The sequence below is a fragment of the Podarcis melisellensis genome (assembly GCF_964234715.1).
Source record: "Podarcis melisellensis genome assembly, chromosome: 6".
Lineage (NCBI taxonomy): Eukaryota > Metazoa > Chordata > Lepidosauria > Squamata > Lacertidae > Podarcis > Podarcis melisellensis.
In genome coordinates, this window is record NC_138538.1 from 31,419,092 (window position 1) to 31,442,503 (window position 23,412).

General features: G+C 41.3%; 1 protein-coding gene across 8 annotated transcripts in view; it reads left to right on the forward strand.

Annotated features, from left to right (window-relative positions):
• Positions 1-23,412, forward strand: part of PPFIA4 (PTPRF interacting protein alpha 4) — a 103,681-nt gene that overhangs the window by 27,728 nt on the left and 52,541 nt on the right. For 7 of the 8 annotated variants that reach the window (XM_081914376.1, XM_081914378.1, XM_081914379.1 and 4 more), the window contains one exon: positions 5,040-5,914. In XM_081914376.1, coding sequence (XP_081770502.1) covers positions 5,678-5,914 — 237 coding nt within the window. In that variant the 5' untranslated portion in view covers positions 5,040-5,677. Of the gene's footprint in view, positions 1-5,039; positions 5,915-13,989; positions 14,237-23,412 lie in introns of those variants that run through there. The other variant, XM_081914382.1, reaches the window with a different exon arrangement.

Sequence of the window (23,412 nt, forward strand, 5' to 3'; positions counted from 1 at the left end):
CTAGGATTGGTCTTTTTTTAGTCCCTTTTTATCATTTGCAGAAAGCTGATCTTAAAAAACAACATGTGTATCACATTTTACTCTAGTCAGTTGTTTTAAGTGCATATATAAATAAACATTTATAACACCAGTGGTATATACAGTGCTGTATTTTTGGAATTACTTGGCTATGGAACAACTGTTATGATTATTCTCTTTGTTTTCTTTAGGAAATCGTATTTCTACAAGATTGCTTGAAGCATATGGCTTTCTGAAAAAGCAACTGAAAGATATAGTTTCCTTTTTCTGATGCTCTCTGTGTGTGTCACTGAATTATGTTTTAATTGAGCATATGAATGTGAGCTTTGCTGAAGTATTCAAAGTGCTCTGGATATAAAATAAGTTTGTTCTGGGTATAAGCTTTCATGTGCATGTTCGAAAGCACGTCAAGTGCAAGTAGATAAATAGGGAAGGTAAACGGCATTTCCGTGCACTGCTCTGGTTCGCCAGAAACGGCGTAATCATGCTGGCCACCTGACCTGTAAGCTGTCTGCGGACAAATGCTGGTTCCCTCGGCCTATAGAGTGAGATAATAATAATAATAATTTATTATTTGTACCCCGCCCATCTGGCTGGGATGAGCGTGCAACCCCAGAGTTGTCCATGACTGGACCTAACGGTCAGGGGTACCTTTACCTAAGGTGCTACTGGACAATTTTTTAATTTATTTTGACTGTGTCAGACCAACACAGCTACCTACCTGAATCTGGATGTAAAATAGTTTGAGCTCTTCTTTGCTTCCTCCTTTGGCACAGTACAACCGAGCCCCTCAGCTCTTTCCATTGCTGCTTATGTCATCCTGAGCTGTTACTCATACTTTCAGGAAAAGTGACAGCTCAACTGAGAAGAACCCTCCAGTGTAGAATTATCTTCACATGTGAGCACACACTTTCCCATGGGGTCTAGGTAAAAATTGGATCCAGTAACCTGTTTCCTTGTGACTCCACTATATCAGAGAGATGGGACATAATATGTTAGCTAATTACTTGTTGATTTACACATTTAAAAAACTCAGCTGGCCTTTCTCCCATATAGAAAATTATGGTACAGGATTATTGGCCAAAGAAGGATCTTCTTCCACTAACTGTCATTTCATTATCTTATACAGAAGAAATTATTTCTAGAGTCTCTCCTGTTTTGCAGGTTAGGGTGGAGAGAATATTCACATTGAAGGTTCTGAAGGTGCTAGCACTTTACACAGTTTCTCCCTCCCTCTGGAACACCCTCTAATTGGATGTCAAGGAGATAAAGAACTATCTGACTTTTAGAAGACATCTGAAGGCAGCCCTGTATAGGGAAGTTTTTAATGTTTGACATTTTATGTTTTTATATGTATTGGAAGCCACCTAGAGTATCTGAAGAAGTGTGCATGCACACGAAAACTCATACCAATAACTAACTTAGTTGGTCTCTAAGGTGCAACTGGAAGGAATTATTTTATTTTATCTTATTTATTTTGTTTTGTTTTGACTATGGCAGACCAACACGGCTACCTACCTGTAACCAGCCAGGTGGGCAGGGTATAAATAAAGTATTTATTTATTTAATTAATTAATTAGTTAATTATTTGCCCAACCCCCTAAAATCAATGGTATAATAAAGATCTTACTGAAAACCAGACAATTGTGTAAATGGCTTAAAAAAAGTAAATGGTATGTGTTGGAATTCACCATTATTATTTTTCTAGGCATTTCTCATTTCTGCTGTGGGGAGTGTGGAAAGTCTAAAGGGATCAAAAGTTGGACCAATTATGTGCATCTATAATTTTAGTCTATGGGTGAGGGCAGTAGAGATGCAGAATGTTAGGAGGTCTGGTGAAAACAAGTAAACAAAAAGGGGAAAAAGAGAAGAAAATTGCCTGCTTTACTTCCTAACCAGGTATCCTGGAGTTAGAGGTCTGCTCTGTCCTAAACATCCAAGAATGCAAGCTAGCTCTAGTTTCTATTCCAGGACAAGATGAGAAGTCTTGAGGTTTGCATTCTTGGTCTGCTGCTGTCATAATTATTTATTCTGAATGTGTGATGCAAAGATAGCAAAATGAAATCAGTTTCTATATTTCAGCCTCTTTGTGGATATAAATTGTACAGCTCATAGCTGAAATGCATTTCATGTCATTGGAGAAATGGCTTGAATCTGAACCATTGTATCCAAGGAAGAGTTAAAACTGAAAATATTCTTGACCAATACTTATAACCCCATTCTTTTTTGTCACAAACAATGTGCACTGTCTTGATAAGTGAAACACCCCATCTTCATTAGGTCAAATTTCAAACATTTGAATTGTTAAGGTGCCTTGATATTATTTGATTGAAAGGCAACAAATAATACTGTATTTACAGCATCCTTCTTGGTGGAATGGCATATACATGGGGGTCCTAAGAATATTGGGGGTAGTACCCTGACTTGGGAACACCCTCTCCTAAGAGGTATGCCTGGCAGCAGTTTTACTGGCATTTTGTTGCCCGGATAAAGCTCACCTGTTCATCTGGGTATTCATTAGTGGACTGGTGATGACTGCATATTATTTTTGGGTTTTTTATTGCTATTTTGTAGGCTATTTATGTGTGGCTTTCTGTGAACAGGGAAAGTTATCAAAGTTGCCATTGCGGCCATGTTGGCTACCCTAGCTTTAGTAGTTAAGGCATGGCTCACTCATTCAAGAATGAAACATGGTCAAGGTTTAAGAGAGAGGCAGCATGGTTCATGAAAATGTTCCTGTTATAACTAATGATCAGGAAAGCATACTCTGTGAAATTAAGGGTTGTATCCTTCACAGTAACAGTGCTTGTAGAATAACTTCTGCTCACATAGTGGAATTTCCCCTCAATCTCCCCATCCCCACTCCCAAACCTACTCTGGTGGTAGTGGAACAGATTCAGGCCTCCTCTTGCCATTGTTTGCCAGGCAGTGGAAACTTTTATTCCAAAAGACTTTTGTTTTGCCAGGCGCTAGTTTATTTGCTGAGCCTGTCCCTGGTTTCCTTTATACTCTTATGTGTATTGTGTGTGTTTGTTAGATTATTGTTTTAAGGATAGTAAATCATCCTGAGTAAAGATTTTGCATTATAATAGTGAGATACAAATCTCTTTGTAAATAAATATTGCTTCCTTTCCTCGTCAATACTTTCTCTCCATCAGCAGAAAAGTATGTCATTGAAGCATACTGACTTCAGTCTCTGGAAGAAATGACACAAAAATGCTGTCTCAGTGATGGTGCTATCTCCAACATTCTGCTATGTCAAATATGAAGACCACAAGTACTTGAGCTGATCAGGGTCTTCATGCAGCTCTAGCATTCAGTAGCATCCTCTTCAGTAAAGCTTGGCATTTGAATCTGTATTTACATACTAATAAATTGCAGACTGTTTTTTTCTGAGAATGTACCAGTATATTGTCTTCTGCTGGTGGCATCTAGTACCCTCTTTCCTGGCAAAGTGGTGCTGAAAAACCTCTTCCCAGAAATGCTTGACATTTATCTTCTTGTAACAGAAGCAGAACTGTTTCAGCTTGAATGACTCTAGCAGTGTGATAAATTTTCCCCTTGAGTGTATTTTTCATCAAATTTATGGCTAGATTCTCCTTGCAACTCCTTCCTTTTTGTGTGGATAATAATTCCTTAAAAGATAACTGATTTCTTAGCTTGTTACTGATTTTAGTTTGATGCTAAAACAATTCATTGCACTCATGTAACAGTGCCTGACGTTGCTAGCGCAGGAATTACTAAATCATAGAATTGGAAAGGACAAAAGTCTGCTTTGTCCACAGGCATGTGTGTGTCTACATATGTGGGTACATGAGCACCTACACACAGCAGAAGCACCACATACCTGAGTCTGTGATTGGGGCATATGGTTGAGTTGTGTTATCTGCACTGGTTACTGATGTGTTTCTGTGCTGGTTATTCTCTTTAAAGCCCCATACAGTTTAGGAAGAAGATATCTAAAAGTCTCCTAACATGAATCTGCCCACTCTCTTATAATCTGGAGGGTCCCTATTGCTAATAGTTACGGCTCATCTAGCAGGAATGTGAAATAATGCTTTCTCAGTTCCTTCCTTTGTAGAGCTGGCTGATAGAGTTTCTATTAAGCCATAAATATGGCATAGAAATGCTTTAAACAAATTATTATACCTTTATTCCTTCATTTCCCCAGAATGGCAGGGTAAAAATTGTTGTTGTTGTTGTTGTTGTTGTTGTTACTATTATTATTATTATTATCTCTGTCCTCCCTGTTTTTGCATATTTCTGGTTCTTTCTCCTTTTAAAAAAAGCTTTACATTTTCTTTTGTTTAAATCAGTTTCATGTCCATTCATTAGCTAGTCCTTGTAGCTGCGGTATATTATATATCAAAGCATGATAATCTGCATCTCATTGATTCTTACAAGAACATTTTAATTGATATAGTGTATCTTGACTTTATTATTTTTACCCCTCCACTTTTTTTTCTTTTCTGTTTATTTGAATTAAGCTTTGTGGCAGGTCCTTGTATTTTTATTCAGCTTGTATCATACCTACTTACTATAAGTGCTCAATAAATAATAAACATTACTGCTTTTTTATTGTACCTGTTATCTGGTCATGCAGAAAGGCCAATAACTAAGATAGCAAATAGAAATAATGTATACAATATTCTTCTTTGGAAATGTGGTGGAATGATGCTAGTGAATGTGATACTTAACTCCAAGACACAACCTTATAAAAATGGGCTGAGGAAATGGAACCTCAAACAAGATAAAAACAATCGAAATGAGGGGAAGTGGTCCATGGCATCTATAATCTATACATAGAAATATCATGTCTAAATTAAGGGTGGTAACAAGAAACAGATGGTAAACAAGTTAATTGAAACCTGTGGTGCAGAGCTTGCTGTAAAAACACCCTCTTTTGGATTATCTCATGGAAATAAAAAAGGAATTATACTAATCTAAGTTCTTGAGAGGAAAAAAATTGCAAAGCAATAGATGGACACTTTTCTAATGCATAAAATGTTCTTTTCCCACAGATTCTAGATCAAGAGCGAAGTACGACAGGTATTTGGCAAAGGCGTAACCTTGCTTGGAGAGTGATCAGTCTGCTCTGATGCCACTCAAGACTTCACAAGCCATTGGCTGATCTGTCCAAGCTGACTTCCTGCTAACGATATCAAGGAAATGAAATATTTCATGGACTTCCTAATACTTCTGAATCTTTCAAGGCAGCAAATGTGTGTGTATATGTGTGTTGAAAGGGGACATCTTATTTTCTGAATGACAGAGAGCTCTGCCATGGCTGGTGACCATCACTGGAGGGGTCTCAGGAATATATGCCAGAGTTATCTGGAACAACCCTCACAGGATTACCCTTTAGTGCTGGGGTCTTGCTGGTCTTAATTACTTTATGTATTTGATGTTAAAAATGCTCTGATGATCTTTTCAGACATTGATAGATGTAATGTAAACTTCAGCTGTTTGCAAAGAGAAATGGAGGGTTTACGGACCTTACCATGCAGCCTGCATTTGACAGTTGCCACAACCTGCAGTTGGCTACAGTAACCATGTGACCTTAGCTTACTGTTTATAGAGCCTTAAGAGGCATCCTGAGGAGGAATTTCCTGCCAGTCTCTGATCTTACTGTAACGCGGGGCATTTGCCAAGTATTGCCATGATGTGTGAGGTAATGCCTACCATCAGCGAGAGTGACCCCTTGGGGTCACAGCCGGGCTCTGATTCTGATGCCAACTTTGAACAGCTGATGGTGAATATGCTTGATGAGAGAGACAAGCTGCTAGAGACTCTTCGGGAAACACGTGAGACTCTGTCTGTGACTCAGGGCCGGCTACAGGAGACCGTGCATGAGAGAGACCAGCTGCAGAGGCAACTGAACTCTGCTTTACCTCAGGTAAGATAAATACATGGATTTTGTGGAAACTAAAAGATGGCAACAGCAGGAAAAGTCATGGGCAAAGATACTGGCATGCCAGGACAGCGGGCATGGCTTTCTTAGTCTAATTTGAGAGGATATGGCTAAAGTTGGACATGAATGTAATGCATAATGCATTGGTTTCTCATCACTGTAGACACTTGCCAGGGATGGAGTTTTGAAACCTTTTCTAATTTCCTTCTAAATTAACTGCATAGCTGCTTATAGCGGGTACTATATAATACGGCATTTTCTGCTTTAGCAAGGTGTTGGACTAGGTGATCTTTGAGGCCCCTTCTAGCTCTAATTGCAGCAATCACTTTATCTGTGTTAATACTTTCTTGCTCCCAATATTTCAGTAGCATTGACAACAGTGTCTTTCTGGACTGACGGGCACAACTCTGCAGTGGTTTTGCTCTGACTAGGAGATAGTGTTAGAAGACCACCAGTTGGCTCCACTGAAATTCATCTTGTTGGATGTAATAAGAGTCCAATCTTGCCTTCTAAGAAATTTAACATCCATATGAAACTTGTGGGTAAGAACATAAGGGAACCAGAGGTGACATATCAGTGATGCCTAACTCTTTTTATCCTTGTCCTCGGATCCAGGTGTGTCTGGATTCTCTGAGCTGATGCTTGAAGTTGGTGGTGGGCTAGATGAGGTAGAAAAAGCTTAAGTGTAATTAAGATATGATGGGAGCTGATAATGGATGAGCCAGTCAGCCTAGGAGCAGGTGGGTTGCCTCTTCTGGAGGGGGTTGCAGTTCCCTGTGAATGAGTAGGTTTACAATTTGGAAGTGCTCAATACAGCTACTTTTCCAGCTGATCGTTTGCTGGAGAAAAACTAGACATTGTTATACATGCTGCAGTAACTTTATATATACAGTCATAACTTCATATGTCTATCTATCATGATTGCAGGCAGTTCCAAGCAGGATTTGTGGGGCTCAGGAATTATAGGCCTAGGTCACAAATGGCCATAACTGCACCCATGTCTGATTACGATGGAGCTTAATCTCTCCACATGTCCAGGAAGGCTGTTCTGAAAGCTTGTGTAAGGAACATAAAATCTGGTTCTTGGGGAATTGGCCAGCTGCCACATGTAAAATACTACATTTAGCAACTAAATGTTGGTCTTTTTTGTAGCTATTTATTTAAAACTAGAGACTGCCTCAGTGCCCCAGGCTAAATTCCAAGGAAAAGAACTGTTCAGTCATAATTGTTTGCAGTTTTATTTCCAGAGTTCTAATTAATTTCCAACACCTTAACTATTAGTGTGCCAATAACAGATTTCCTCTGATCTTCATAGTCCTTTTAATTCTGGTTCTCATTTCTTCCTAAGTCAGCTTGTATAGCTCAGTTGTTTAGAGCGTTATGCTGATAATGCCAAGGTTGCAGGTTCAATCCCTGTTTGGGACAGCTGCATAGTCCTGCATTGCAGGGGGTTTGACTAAATGACCCAACTCTACAATTCTGTGATTCCCTCCTGACTCAGCTTTCATGGAATTTGATGCAGCAGTGTGCTACCTGTTGGATGGGGCATGATGTGTATGTACATGTAGTGAAGGTTACTTTGTAACTAATTAAATGAAGTACAGGTAACTTGCATCTTATGCTTATTATACTGTACTTGAGTACAGCTTTATGCTGAACACCATTAAATAATCAAATAAATTTTGTGCATGGGGGTGGGAGGAGGCAGAGTGAGGAAAAAATGGCCAGCAATCCATCAGTCTTTGGGAGAGTGGTTGAGAGAGTAATTGGAGTGTGGAGAGAGAGTGGAGGAGATAGCAGAGAGTTTGGGAGGTGGTTGAAGAGAGATTGGTGGAGGCCAGAGAGACTTGTGGAGGAGTTTGGAAAGACATTGGGGGAGGTTGGAGTGTGGAGGAGGTACTTGGAGAGAGTTGCAGACTGCAGAACAGCCCCCAAACACAAGGTATCATTGTCATCAGCTACTGAGCTCCCGTTGCTCGGTCCCTGCTCCTGCCAACCTAGCAGTTTGAAAGCACGTCAAAGTGCAAGTAGATAAATAGGTACCGCTCCGGTAGGAAGGTAAATGGCGTTTCCGTGTGCTGCTCTGGTTCGCCAGAAGCGGCTTAGTCATGCTGGCCATATGACCCGGAAGCTGTACGCCAGCTCCCTTGGCCAATAAAGCGAGATGAGCGCCGCAACCCCAGAGTTGGTCACGACTGGACCTAATGGTCAGGGGTCCCTTTACCTTTACCTTTACCTTTACTGAGAAACCAAAGAAGCAGAGGGTGGCTCCCATGCTGGAAGAGAAAGTGGTTGTGCTGGACTGTTTGAAGGCTGGCATGCCTGTGTGTGCTGCGGCATGCAAATATGGACAGAACAAGTCCAGCCCCTGTGCCATCATGGTGAGTGAGAAGGAGATTTGTGGCAGCAAGCACATCACTAACTGCAAAGGTGACCAGCCAGGTGTGGGACAAGGCCTTGGTGGAGACAGAGAAGGCACTGAACTTGTGGCTGGAAGACATGAACTGTAAATGTGTTCCTGTGGAGGGCAGCATCTTACTCCAAAAGGCTCTCAGCCTCTATGACCGCTTCAAACCTTCCACCATAGTTGTGGAAAGCCAGCCCAGTTTGGCATAACAGCTTTAAGGTCCACTTCAACCTCATGAATGTCCAAATGACTGGGGAAACTGCAGCTGCAGACAAGAGGCTGCAAAAACATAACACGTGCAACTAAAGATGCTGATGTATGACAAGGTATATCTTCAATGCAAGTCTTCAGTGCAGACAAGATGGGGCTGTTCTGGAAGAAAATGCCTGAGGTGACTCAGATTGCCAAAGCTGAAAAACAAGTCCCTGGCTTGCAAAAGATCCAGTGACTGTGCTGCTCTCTGGCAAAGTGGCTGGGCACCTAATAAAGCCATGCCTGCTGTACAGTTCTCCTTCCTGTGGCTTGGCAATCCAACAAAAAGGCCTGGATGACTTTCCCATCATTTCTGGACTGGAAGGAACTGATAGAGTCTCACCTGGAGTTTAAAGTGATGCTGCTTGTGGATACTGCTTCTGGGTAGCCCAAGGCACTCTGCTTTGCACATAGTTCCCAATACGACTTCCCTCATTGAGCCTCTGGATCATGGTGTGATTCACTGCTTCAAGGTTGCTTACATGAAGCTCACCTTCTCTTGGATGATCAATGTGATGGATGTTGGAAGTCCTTCAGTATTGCCCATTGCATCACCTACATCAAACAGACAGTGAATGCAACCAGGGCTGAAACAGTGAATGCATGCTGACAGAACATGTATTTGCATGATTTTGCAGGATTTCCAAGCATTGCCACTGAGCTTGAGGACATTGTGCCAGGCAAGTGGGTGGTGATAGCTTTGTTGACCATATTTAGGGGGAAAGCTAATTGGAGGCCAACAGGTATTGACTGTTGAAGAGCTTGAGGAACTGGTCAGATCAAGTTCAGAATATGAGGATGGTGAGTGTGAGACAGCAAGCTGGAACCTGCATAACTTTAATAAACTCATATCTGAAGAAGTATGCATGCACACGAAAGCTCATACCAAGAGCAAACTTAGTTGGTCTCTAAGTGCTACTAGACAATTTCATATTATTTTTAATATATATTTCTACTGTGTCAGACCAACACGGCTACCCACCTGAATTTTATAAACTCTTTCAAGTAACAAAGCACGCAAATCTGATTCCAGAGTTTCATGCCTCCATGGAATGCAGCCTCAAGATCATCCGTGGCATTACAGACACTATGAGACCATAAAAGGAAATGCTTGACAAACCCAAGAAACAACAGTGGCAGTTGCCAATCACAATGTTCCTGATGAAGAAACCACCAGTAGCAACATTAGATGAGCCCACGCAACCCACCTGTGGTTCCAAACCACAGCCAAGCCCTTTTTCTCGTCTGCACATAATCCCCCAAAGCATCAATTAGCAAAGAAGAGGAGGAGGGAGACTAAGAGCTGCATTTGTTCCTCATTGGTAAGTGAAGCAATGTTTTTTGAGGTTTCAAGAGGTTGCTCTGGTTTTACACAATTTTGCTTATACACTAAATGACCAGGAGCATAACCCTTGTGCAAGATGCGAGTTACCTGTATTACTACCTTTTATGTACATGAGGGAGAGCCAAATGTGAAGTTCTAAGCTAGCACATAGCACTGTAGGATATGAAGAACTTAGCATCTTTTTGCAGTATGCTTATAAACAGATTGTCAAAAGCAGTGCTACAAACTTCCCAGCATGGACTTTGTGTGTGCCCTTAGCACAAGTACCTAAACTCATGAAAGTTTTAATAAACTTTTTTGACACAATAATTGTATTCTGTGCAAATTCATAATTAGCATTTTTTCTACAGGTACTCTAACATTAATACTGTGATGCTATAGAGTGTTTATTCTCATGAAAATCCATCCCTGATAACTGAGGGGAAGCTGAGCAGGTTTGGTACAGTGTTGTGGCGTGGTAGTACCAGCAGGTGGTGCTGAAATCTAGGGAAGACCCATAGCTGGTGCCCAGGGTAATGTTTTATTTATGCTAGCTTCCACCCCCCACCCCCTGATTCAGGTGGAATCGGAGGTGTTCATTTACAATGCTGCAGGAACTGCTTAATCATGCCTTTGCCTGTTTATTTTCTCCCAAACTGTTCCATTCTGTTACGCGTTTTAATATGTTAGGTACACGCATAATAACATACTATGTGTGTTCTTCATTTATAAGAGAACTTGGATGCCTCCAGTCACAATTCCAAGTATGAGCATTGTATCTTATCAACATCATTTGTCGCTTCTTTCGTGCATTCTTTTCAAACCCAAACATTTATTCCTTGCTCACACCATTTGCAGTTGATTCATATTATATCAAGGGCATTAAATACAGATTTACACTTGGAAGACAGTTTATATAGGGAAAAGATACAGTGTTTATACTTGGAAGCTTGACAGAAGGCATTCAGGTTCTCTTGCAAAGGAACAACATACATACATATGACAATATTTGTCATAGGGAAAAATATGTGTAATACAGTTCCAGGGTGTGGTTAATGCCTCTGTCTTAAAGATGGCCTCCCTGGATCAAGAGGTCTTAGAAAATTACTGTCCCCTCTCTAGTATTCCTTTCCTGAGCAAGGTGATTAAGATGGTGGTGGCAAGCCAGCTGCAGGTACACCTAAAGGAAGCAGATTATCTAAACCAGGGGTTGGCAACCTAAGGCCCATGGGCCACAAGCAGCCCACGGGGGTTGTTTTACCAGTTCACGAGCTGCCCCCGAACCAAGCGGCCCACTTAATGAGTCCCCGCGCATTGCACTAAACCGGCACAGTGCAGTGCCACAAATCGCATTGACTCAGACGCTGGAAAACACGTCTGCGCAGATGCTGGAAATTGCGGGCGCGGGCGCTCATGTGCACCCACAATCCGGACTATGGAGGGATGAGCCCAGAGAAAATAGTTTGCTCAATTCAGCTTCGCACAGTACTTAAAAGGTAAGAGAAGACAGAAAGCCCTGTCCTTAATATCTTGTTTTATCATAAATCTTGCAGACCTCTAGGCTGCGGAAATACTCCAATAATGGAGTATTGTGCTATTGTGCTATTACATCATCTAGCACAGTAATTTTCGATGTTTACTGTAACAGCCTAGGAAAAGGCATATCTTACCCAACCGAAGATGCTGTGGGTGGAACACATTTTTTTTGCTGACAAAGTCCCACTCAGTTTATACTCAATTGAGGGTCCCTGTTAGCAGCTGTTGGTGGCTGTCAGTGGAGGAGGAACAAGCAGCCTGAAAACAGCCCATTTGGGCTGCTCCTTCCTCCTCCACCTTTGTCGCTGTCGGCAGTGGAGGAGGACTGTATACTGTCAAACAGGTGGAGGTTGTGAAATTCACCTCAGAGAGGCAGATCTTGCACAGAGCAGGTCTCTGGGGCTATGGCCTTTTCATTGCCTACCCCATTAGCTGGTAGTTGAAATCCGGGCACCATAATGGGTGTCTCCCATATATTTATTATTTAAACTTCAGTGCTTAGAAGATTTCAAAGGGGATATATTTGGTCTACTTCCCACGTTACTCCTCCTGGAGCAGAATCTAGAAGTCATTCATACAAAATCAGAAAGTGGAATTTTTTTTTGCAAGTATTTGAGTCATACAATGGTGTACTAAGCTGCTACTGATTTCTTGGCACACCACTATCTGTCTCTCAATGAGATGTGAGTAAGTATTCTACCCTTCCCACACACATTATAATTTTACTCCAAGAATGCATAAAATCCAAGCCAAAGTTTGACATTGGCTTGAATCAAAAGTAATCCATATACCTAGGTTTATTTATGTTTGTTTATTTCACAGCTAGATTGTAATAAAGCCTCCAAGTGGTTTACAGTAAGAATTATCAGTAAAGAAAATAGTTAAAAACAACTATTTAAAACATTAAAAAAAATTAAATTCAATTACGGTATATGCTTAAGAGCCAGGTTAAAGTGCATGTCAACATTTTACATATTGGATAGGTTTGCCTAAACGAAAATATTTTTAGCAGGCACCAAAAAGAGTGCAGTGAAGGTTCCTTGCCACTAGTAACAGCTGCAGTTTTAAAGCATTACAAAGATTTTGCACAAAGTCCAACATTAACTGACATGGACTTTTATTGTCTAAAACAAGTGCAGACAATGTGATACCCTCCAGAAGTTGTTCAACTATAATTCCCATCAGTCCCAGTCAGCATGGCCAGTGGTGAGGGTGGATGAGTGTTGTAGTCTATCAACATCTGGAGAGCATTGTGTTTGGCTACCTGTGGTCTTAGCATTCTTACTGAAGAAAATTGGTAGGCATGACACTGTAACACTTGGGAGCTTCCAGGCAGGAGGATAATAAGCCAATCCTAAGTGTAGTTGTCACTGTCTCCTTGTTTCATGCAGATGATTGAATGTGTATGTGTGTGGAGTGGGGATGGTTGAGTTTACCTTCAGTAAAATGCAGACAAGATTATTTGAAAACAGTGCGAGTGGCTGTTACTAATATTGTGTGTCCAAGGCTCTGAGTCTCATGTGCATATCTTTCAGAACAGAAGAGAGCCCAGGGTTGGGATTAACCTTGGCAGCCATGTTCTGAGGTGATTATTTAGCAGGTCAACCATGAACCCCAAACTGAGATGCTAGGCCCTGCAGCATGCTGCAGAGCCTAGCTAAGGGTATGACAGCTCACTTTCTGGCTTGTAGTGAGAAGGGGGAGGACCTGTATTTTTAGAAGGGGGAAAGAAACTCAAATATTTCTTGCATTATAGTACTACCAACCCCAGGGTACTTCACATTCAGCTGAGCAGCGACAGCAGTCTGCAAGAGCTTGGCAAGGGAGGGAGAGCTAAGCACTCAGCCAGACAGGCTGCTTACAAGCCCAGTATGAGCACCTTCTGGCCTTGACACATTTTGGTCTTTCTGCTTCCTCACTGAGCTGAATGACCTTCTGCCCTTGGCAAATTCCCAGTTGGGTCAGCCAGATCCAATAAATTCCAAGCTGGTCAAAAGGTACCCTGGCCCTAAATGGGCTCTGCCGTAGCTGATTTTCAGGCACACGCCCCTTTGTGGCCTCACATGCTCAATGCCCATGTCTTGGATTGAGAGCCACAGCTCTGGTGTCTGCACTCATCCATGTTGAGCAGCTGGGCAGAGAGCATGCCAGGTCAGCCAAGGGAGGGTTACGCCTCTCGGGCTCTGCAGCCGCTTGGATTAAGGGGCTATGCGGATTTACTCTCTGCTCTTGCTTCAATTCCTCTCCCTCCGACGTTCTGTATAGGGAACATGCAAGCAATGCAGAGCAAACTAGGTCATTGCAAAGGGACTTTGTGCATCTGTGAGATCCTCTGGGGGAGGCTGCTGGCTCTCCCGGCTCCCAGCTTCTGCTTGTAGCATTTTTGCCTCCCTTACCAAGTCGCACTGCTGCCTCCCCTGGATCTTGAAAAGGGATGTGATTAGCACAGGCAGCAGATGGGGAATTTCCGTGAGCTCCAAATGCCTCCTCTTGACAAGGGCTTCGCTGACACTATTCCAGTGCCCAGTTCTCCTCCCGGACAGACAGATTCTGCAAGAAGCAACTTCCTGCTGGTTTGAACCTCAGGCACCAGGGTCTGCAGCAGGACATGGAACTTAGGCTGCCTCTACTCTTCATCTCTGGATTTAGTTGCTGTTCTCCCCTCGGCCTGGCAGAGCCATGGATTTACAGATCAAGCTGGCTATGATTCCCCAGCATGAATACAGGGAACAAATCCATAACCATCCATCTGTCCAATGGCATTAATTTCAGCATGTACATGTATCAGGTAAGCAGGATACCCCTTGCAGTGTCTGCCCACCATAGCTTTTCACCTTTTCTTGGTAGATGGAAATACTCCAGGCTCTTAAAGCAAGTGTTGAGGCCTATCCGAACCTCCACAAGCAGCTGCTTTTCTTCTAGTTCTACTTCTTTCAGGAGTTGTGTTGCCTATAGGCATGAACTTCTGTTCATATTTGTTTGTTAAGAAATTGAAGTATCAGTGCTATAGGCTACTCCAAATGTCTTGAGGGGGAGAGGAGGAAAGAGCAGTGTTTTTTTCCTTAAAAAATGTTTAGGGGTACTCTCACTTTCCTATTCATATTGAAATACTGCTCCTCAATAAGGCCAAACTTAGAGTCACAAAATGTTTAGGTGTATGCGTCCCCCCGTGTCCCCCCAGAAAAGAACCAATGGGAAAGAGTGTTGGGCACAGTTAGCGCTATCAGGTGCTTCCCCTGACAGATAAGACAAAGAATATTTCCTAGGGAGTTCATTGAGTACAAACAAAAGAGCAGTTGACCTTTGGGAGCTTCTGATTTATAGTGATCTGTTTACCTTAACATGCTTGAACAAACAGACCTGCAGGTTTGGAATTTAGAAGTGGGAAATGCCGAAGTATGAACATATAGCCTGTTGCTTTCCCCCTGCTGTTTGAAACTACTTTGTGAGCTGCCCACTGTACATCATGATAAAATGGCTAGATCTTTGCTTTATTTTGAAGGGTCCATGTGAACTAGGCTCATACTTTCAAAGGGCTGAAGTTTTTCCTTCCTGGTGGACGATAGGTGATTTACCTTTTTGGCAAGTAATTGCCATAGCTCCAAAGGCACTTCCCCAAGCCTGGGCTGAAAAAATTCCAGGGAGTCTGTAGTCACCACACTCCTAGAATTTTGATTGGTAGCACCACGGAACTGGACAAAACACATGGCATGCATGTGGGACCGATACCTAAAAATTCACACCTATCAAAAAATGTGTGAAATTTTGTTTTCCACCCTCAAACCTGCCTACTCCTTCCTTTCATTTCTGTCTTTATGTATACATACCTCTCAGGCAGCCTGTGAACAGACAATACATTTTCCTTCAGGAGCACGACCAGTGTTGCTGCTGCAACGTATTTGTATTTATTTTCCTGTGACCATCCTGGGCATCTATTGGATATGCCCAAGAGGAATAATAAAGTCTCTTTACCTGCTCTATATGCTTGACTAGTTTTGGAATTAGGCTGTGATTAGCATCATGGATTGCACCTGACAGTCTCATTTTTATTCTCCCCTGATATCTCTCAGAAAGGTGACTGTTTGCATAATGGTCTACCTTACATCTCGTCATTTTCTAGCCCGACCTAGTGGCTTTCCCCTGACAGTGGGATTGTAGGAAAAACCAATCTTTTAAAAGGGAATTAGACCAATTCATTTACAATAAAGCTACTAGTCATAGCGGCTACAAGCAGCCTGCACAGAGCCAGCAGACGTCTGAATACCAGTTGCTGGGGACTAACCATAGAAAAGAACTATTGCCCTTATGTCCTGCTTGTGGTCTTCCCCTGAGTATCTGGCTTCATAATGTGGGAAGCACAATGCTGGACTAGATAGGCCTTTGGTCTGATCCATCAGGAGATGGGTTCCTTAAGTCCAATACTGATTCATTTGGACATTCTTTTTTCTTCTTTAAAATTCTCCTATGTGCACATTGGACTAATTATCTGTGATGCAGTTAATAACTGCATTGTTTCTGTATCTCTTTTGATCCACTATGCCTGGCACAAACAGTTATTCCAGTTAGATGCCAAAAAATGTGACTTACATCCTAAGTAGACTCAATTCATTCCTTGAACTCTGAGGCAAAGCAGTAGGGAAAAGAAGAATTGTCCTTGTATCTGAAAAAAATGTTCCACATGCTCAGTCATTGCTGTATTTGGCTCTTCCGATGTTAAGAAAATCACTTTACATAATTGATATGCTCTTAACATTTAAAATCACAAGTTCTTTTGTTTTTGCTCAAACAGTTGAGGTGTGACAGATATCCCTTAAGGTAGCCTGTGCCATATCCACTTAAGGCTTTAAAATTAAACTTGATACCTTCAGCTACACCGGGAAGCAAACGAGAAGCAAGTATAGGTTTTAAATCTCTGATATAAAATGCGTCCAATAATTCATTGCTTTCGAATACTTGAACAATCGCATTTGGTGTCTTCTGACGTTTCTCAGTAGTCTTAAGTTTTTAAGAGTTCTTAATTGAGCCAAGATTAGGCATCCGTGTTTCACTTTCTAATCCATTTATAGGTGTCCCTGCCTAATCTGGAAAGCTTATGGCTATGCAATTTACCATCCAAGGGTTGAGAGAAAAGGTCTGGTAAGGTCTAATCTAAAATGTCTGTTGGAAAAAGTATAAGCTTATAAGGGATTTCAGTAACTTGAGGATGAAGGACTTGTTAAACTTGTCCACAAGACAACCATCTTCTAACATGGTACCAAAGTGACTAGGCAGCATAGGACTGAAAGGTAGTATTTAGCTTAACATTAGAATAAATCTCCCAAATCTTCATCTAATTGAATGAAAGCTCATGCCATAATAAACCAGTTAATCTCTAAAAGCTGCAGCCTTTTTGTTTTCTTGCTTTTATGTTAGGCGATTAGAACATCCTGCCTGGGGATATTGTAGAGACATTCTTCCTCAATGGGATCATTCCATATCAAGTGATCCAACTTTTAAATCTCATGTCATCTAATTTTCTTAATATTTTGTACACTTGTTGAATGATCAAATCTAAGTTTAAATCTAAAATTTAAATTTTTTATCTCATCCCATTTTTGAGTTATGAGGGTTTGAAATTTCAAAAATTTGACAATTTTGGCCTTCCCAGACCTACACAAAAACCTTAAAAGCTCAGCCCAAGATTGAGATATGTCAAGACCTAAAACACCAATCTCTTCAGAACTTCATGGGCCTTAATATATGTCACATGATGAACTTACTCTAAATTTTAAATTTAAGTTACAAAATTTTAAAGTGATTAAAAAATTAATAGGATTTTAAAATTCCAAAAAATTGTACAATATTGATCATTTAATATTTCTAAGAGCTACCTGCAGAATTTCATCTTGGGATCTCAATGGGATCACCTTACAAAAAAATTTTTTTTGTACATGTCTGCCTTATTGGGTTCTATTTAGGATAAATGGGTCTTCTCAAAGAAAAATATAACAGAATAAACACGGCCACAACCATAATATTAGTTGCTTTAGGCATTTCGTTATAAAGTTATAAAGTTATATAAAGCTAGTCAGGTTTTTCTTTTAAAAATGTGTTCCAAAGCTGAGTGATAGCTTGCTATTGCATGATAGCATTAACACTTTGAAAGAATTATTGTTAGTACTTTATTTCATGAAGCACAACAAAATACATATCAAACAAAATTATGACACGGCTGGAACTGTTTAACTGGTGCTGAGATAACATCCCTTCTATCCAGTTCTTATTTCCAACAAATGAGTACAGAAAAGAAGAAATGTTCCTGAAAGACGCTTTGAAAGAGTGAAAGTGCTCAGGGGAACACAAGGATTTCATTGCTACATCCAGTCCAACAGAAATTGTGACCAATGTGTACTCCTTTAGCAATGAGAGTGAGAAGTTTGACAGTGAAGGAGGTGCAAAATCTCTGGATATGACTGAGATAACTGGATATGTGACCTGTGGATACAATAAAACATGTTGCTTAACTTATATGCTGTTGGTGGACTATGAAAGTGAAGAAGCAACTGTGACCTCCTTACACCCGCCAGGGCCAGCATCATCATTTGTTTACCCATCTAGTCAGGATGTACTTAAGTTAGGGTGAGCACAAGTTCCAACAAGCGTTGAACCAAGGACTGCAACTGGCCGCACCCACACTTTGACAAAAAATGAAACGTGCAACCAGTGCTCTTGAAAAGCGTTTGGTGTAAAGTATAATGTTTTCAGCCCCATTTAATGTGTAAGAATCCCCCTCTCTAATTTTGTTTGATATGCATTTTGTTGTAGCTCTTATAAATATTAAATAATACATTTACCGGTAACAAAAATTATATTAATTTTTAAAATTGCCTTTTAACTTTTTAAATTTTGTAACTTACATTTTATATTTTGAGTACACCATGTGACATATCATATTAAGGCCCTAGTCCAACACTTTTACCACTTCTAGTACATAGCTCATTTTCAGGCATGAAGGCAATCAGTAGCAAGCAACATTCCTACAGGTGGCGGTGCAGTCTCTTGAACCTAAAGATAAATGCAACTGAATTTAAGGAAATGCTTATTTAACTTAAAAAAACAAAGTTATTAGCCAAAAAGTAAAGTACAAGTCAGATGCTCTACATGCACTGGTGTCTGATCATAGGGTTGATGATTAGGGCAATTTTCGTTTTGGCTACAGGAAATTTGTCGTGAACAATTCTTTGACGGTTTAAACATACACGTCGCACAGTCTCTCTGTTGCCATGCAAGGCCCAGAGAAAGAGTTTGAAGTAAAATTTGTCACTTGCCTTAATCCCTTTGTGTATACATCCTTACCAAATTTGGACTTCAGAAAAAAGGTGTGAAAACATTTTTCTTTCTTTCTCCTCTTCCCCCTCCCAGTTCACAAGGAGACTTCACATTCCCAGAAATTAAGATGATACAAGATGGGCTATTGATCAGTTAGGGGACATATTTGTCTATCTGTTAGACTAAATCTTAAAAGCAATCATGCAGCATTCCATCACATGCAACATTCCATTCAGATGTGTATCTGAAGAAGTGTGCATGCACACGAAAGCTCATACCAAGAACTGACTTAGTTGGTCTTTAAGGTGCTACTGGAAGGAATTTTTTTTGTTCATTCCATCACACTTAGGGTAAAGAAACAGAAACCAGAATATGGTTATGCAGGAAGGAGTATGGTTTATATAGAGTATGTGTGGTGTCACCAGGGAGGAAATGTAAAGCACTGCATTTGAGTAGGGAGGGAAGATTAGAGCACCAACATGTTGCTGGAGAAGAGAAGGGATTCAAGGGAATAGTTGGGGCAGTGTTCAGGGGAGAAAGCCAAGGGTGGTGGTGGGAGTGCCAGAGAGATGCAACAAAAGGGCAGGGGATAAAAAGAATGAGAACCAGGGCGTATTGGATGGCCATAAAGAAGAGAGTCCTGGTAAGAGTTTTAGGTTGTGTTGAGGGCAGGATAGAGCTGAGTTGAAGGGATGGGGAGAATGATGGAGGATGGAGCTAAAATCTCTCCCTTCCCCCCATGACATTTCACAGTCATTTGCTAGCTGGCAAAACACAGGGCATTTTTAATTTAGATCCATAACATCAGAGATCTAGCTGCATCAACAACTATTCTTGGGATGTTTCTGCAGTTGCCGTTATATGCAATCAAGAAAAGAGACTTATCATTTCAAAAAGGATTCTAAAATGTCTCAAAATACCTGCTACTCCTAGATTTGTCAAGACTTGGATTCAAGCTTTTCCTGTGCCATGGATTCCTCAAGATGGTATTGGGAAAACAGTTACAAGAACATGAGATGAGCCTTACAGGATCGGAACAAAGGCCTGCTAGTCCTTTAATGCTGTATATGGATTAGGATGCAGGTATTTGAAGTATTACAAGGTGAAGTTTACTAAATGGCATTGAACAGAAGTGTTAGTGGTAAAGAATGTATAGTTCATTGCCATCACCATTGCAAGGTGCCTTCACATAGGTTTGTGGTTGGTCAGATTTGTCATGGGTTTTTCTCCGTTTGTGTTCATGTTGCCTTCCCAACTGACTCATCACTACCAGCTAGTGAGATGACGTGTGTGAGTAACCATGTCTTCAGCATGAGATACTCTAGATTTTAAAGATCCACTACAGGAGCCTTCTTCCCAATGTTCTAGATCAGGCATGTACAACAGGTCGATCGCAACTCTGGGCAATGACAATGGGTAGATCACTGTCAGTTTTATACTGGGAGTAGATCACAGTCTCTTGGGAGTTGGATATGCTTGTTCTAGATAACAATTCATATCATTCCTGACCATTGGCTGCTCTGACTAGAGTTGGAGTCCAACAACACCTGGAGGGCACCAGGTTGGGAAAGGCTGCTTTCACAGAACTTCCAGCCATGTTAGCTAGTAATTCCTCCAGAGTTATCAGAAAATGATCAAGATCCATCAAAACCCAGTGTTTTATTTATCAATGCCTTGATGGGAAACCACTGGAAATGTAATGAAAACTGCTTGGGTCTTTCCAAGAAAGATGATAAAATTATGTATTAAGTTTTAGTGGCAGGCCATTCATGGGATGGCTCATGAATTTTGGAAACTGGTTGCAGTGCATATAGTCCAGTTCTAGCAGACTATTATATCTTCCTGTTTCTGTTAATGGAGCTTGCTACTATAATTCTTCTCTAAAAGCACTATTATTAATAACTAGCATAATGCCTGTCATGATGATTGGTGCGTGCCTGCAAAGGAATTGTATACTGCATACTTTCTACATGTCTGCCTTGTGGGCAGCAATTCACTTGTATAAGAAATGCACATGAATACCATTGGAGAAGGGGCTGAAAATGTACCCTGCTTCTCAGTGTCGTGCGGTGAATTCTTTTCATAGGGGACAGTTAGGGCCAGAGGCACCAGTATGTGAGGCTGATTCAGGGGGTCGATGTCCTGATGCCCCATGTGTGGGCATCACACCTCCCTCCTTAATCTGAGCAGAAGCTTCCTGGGCTTTGGAAAGGAAGCGCCAGGCCTCTGACAGGATGCTGGAGCCCTGCTGCCTCATTCCCAAAGCTGGGCAGGCTTTGAGAAGGTGGCTGGAGGGCCCTGCACCTTACCCAAGCATCACAACCCACCCCCCAAGCCGGGCAGAAGCTTCCTGGACTTTGGGAAGGTGGCACTAGGCTTTAGTAGTTTAATATACCAAGAACATTTAGCCTAGTCCCCCTAGTCCATTGACCACACACCACTGCTGCTTCTACTGACCCAACATTGAGAAGCAAGCCTGCTCCTGTATCTAGCCCAGCACCTTCGTTTATATAGTTTCTTTCTGGATTCTGTTTCTTGGTCACTTTAAAAATATGCTGGAATGTTGTGAATTGGGTTTTCTGCATTTGCAGATGATGAAATCTTCTAATTTCTACTCTTGAAAGTCAGGAATATTAAAATTAACATGAAGCTTATTGGATCCTTTCCCATTAACTTGTCTGAATCCTCTTACAGACTGCCACATCTAATATGCATGTATTCAAGCTAGGCCTCTAGTGTCTCAGTGAAAAATCAACATGCACACAGGAATTTTTCTCCTCCTACTACAGTATCTTAATTTGTATGCCGAACTACAAAGCAGTGATAATTCAGGATGACTGCATAAATGCTGTTCCCTTGTTTGCATTCTGAAGCTCAGGAAACATAGCGACAGGCCCACTCGGTTCCCTTCAAGCTATTTCAAATGCTTCATCAAGTGGGTGGGTGGGTGGGCTCCCGGCACAGTTCTTATTTTGGTTGCCTGTTTTGAACTCTGTTTGGTTCAGCCTTGCCCTTTCAGAAGTAATCCCTGCAGCTGTTAGAATTTACCAATTGGAATTTACTTTTGTAAGGCCTCCAGTTTAGAGAAGGGACAATGAGGAAGGGCTGGCTGGCTGGGAAGTGTCTGCCGTTATTTTAATTTCCCTAGCCGCCTTCCTTAACTACCTGCTTTGTTGTGCATATCTTTGTGTTGCCAGGGAGGTTCTACACCCCTAGCACAGACATAATCACAGCAGCTTCTGTAACAAATGAGTCCATATATGTCCCTCTTGTTATAAAAAGCAAAACAGTACTTATTGAATACTTTTGTGGGAAACATACTTCATGCTCATTGTGAAGATTGCATTGACGGGCACCTTTGACATTGCTGCCTGGCTGGGACAACAGTACTTTGACTTACTTCCATTTTTTTAGATGTGTAGCCTGCCTTATACCAAATGTTCAGGGCAAATAACAGTATTTGTGTTTTAAATAGTTCAGATATTGTTACTTCCTAGAATTGTTTCTACAAGGCATTGGGTATAGCAGAAAAGGTGAAGAAAATCTATTGAACATAGTGGTAGACAAGTGATAACCTGCCTCACTGCCCTACTTCAACCCGTCTTAGGGTATTTTGAGGCGGGTTTAGCTTTTCATTGGTTCTAATTAATGCAAGGCTCATTGGTGTGTGACCCACACCAGTTCCTTAGGGATGCTGCGTGGAGTATGTGTGTATCAGAAGTATCAGTAATCTATAAAGAAACATTGACTAAGAAGTTATCTGATTCTCAATACATAGATCTTTAGAGGGCCAAGATAAACAAGGAATTCTCCTCTACACAATCACCTTCATGACTGAGATAGTTTGTATTAAAACTATTTTACCCTACCTAAAGATCCCCAAGCTTAGGACTCTTGGAAGCTGAAATTATTTCAGGAATAGTCCATAATGGAAGCAAAAGCTAATCTGAAAGGAAACAGTAAGAAGTGCCTGCAAATTTCTTTGTTGTGTTTAGTTTTATGATGTCTGAGTTCTACTGCTAAAAAAGTAGATGCCCACATTGCTTATTTTTAAAGAGGGTATTCTGAATTTTGCTGGATGTGGGAGGAAAAACCAACAAAAAACTGTATATCTGCACTACTGTGATTCACATACAGCAGCAGCTGGCATGTAAGTCTCAAGCTGTTTTCTGTCCAGAAGATACACTTGATTGCTGGCATGTTGCACTGCTTTAACTGATTGGAATGAAATGCTTTACCTGCTGTTTCTGCTTTCCTTAATTGGTACAAAGGGGAGCAGGTGAGAAGCTCTTACCCAGGAGAGAAGTTCTGGTGGAACCAGTACTGCCTTATTAGAATGCATTGGGATGGCAGTTTTGATATTGGCGTTGCAGATACATAAGCTGGCTGGGTGACAGATTAGTCTGAATATCATTTATTATACTGTGGTACCTTGGGTTACAAAGGCTTCGGGTTACAAACACTTCGGGTTACAAAATTCACTAACCTGGAAGTAGTACCTCGGGTTGCAAACTTTGCCCCAGGATGAGAACCGAAATCGTGCAGCAGCAGGTGGCCCCATTAGCGAAAGCGCACCTCGGGTTAAGAACAGTTTCGGGTTAAGAACGGACCTCCGGAATGAATTAACCCGAGGTACCACTGTATGTCAAAGTACTG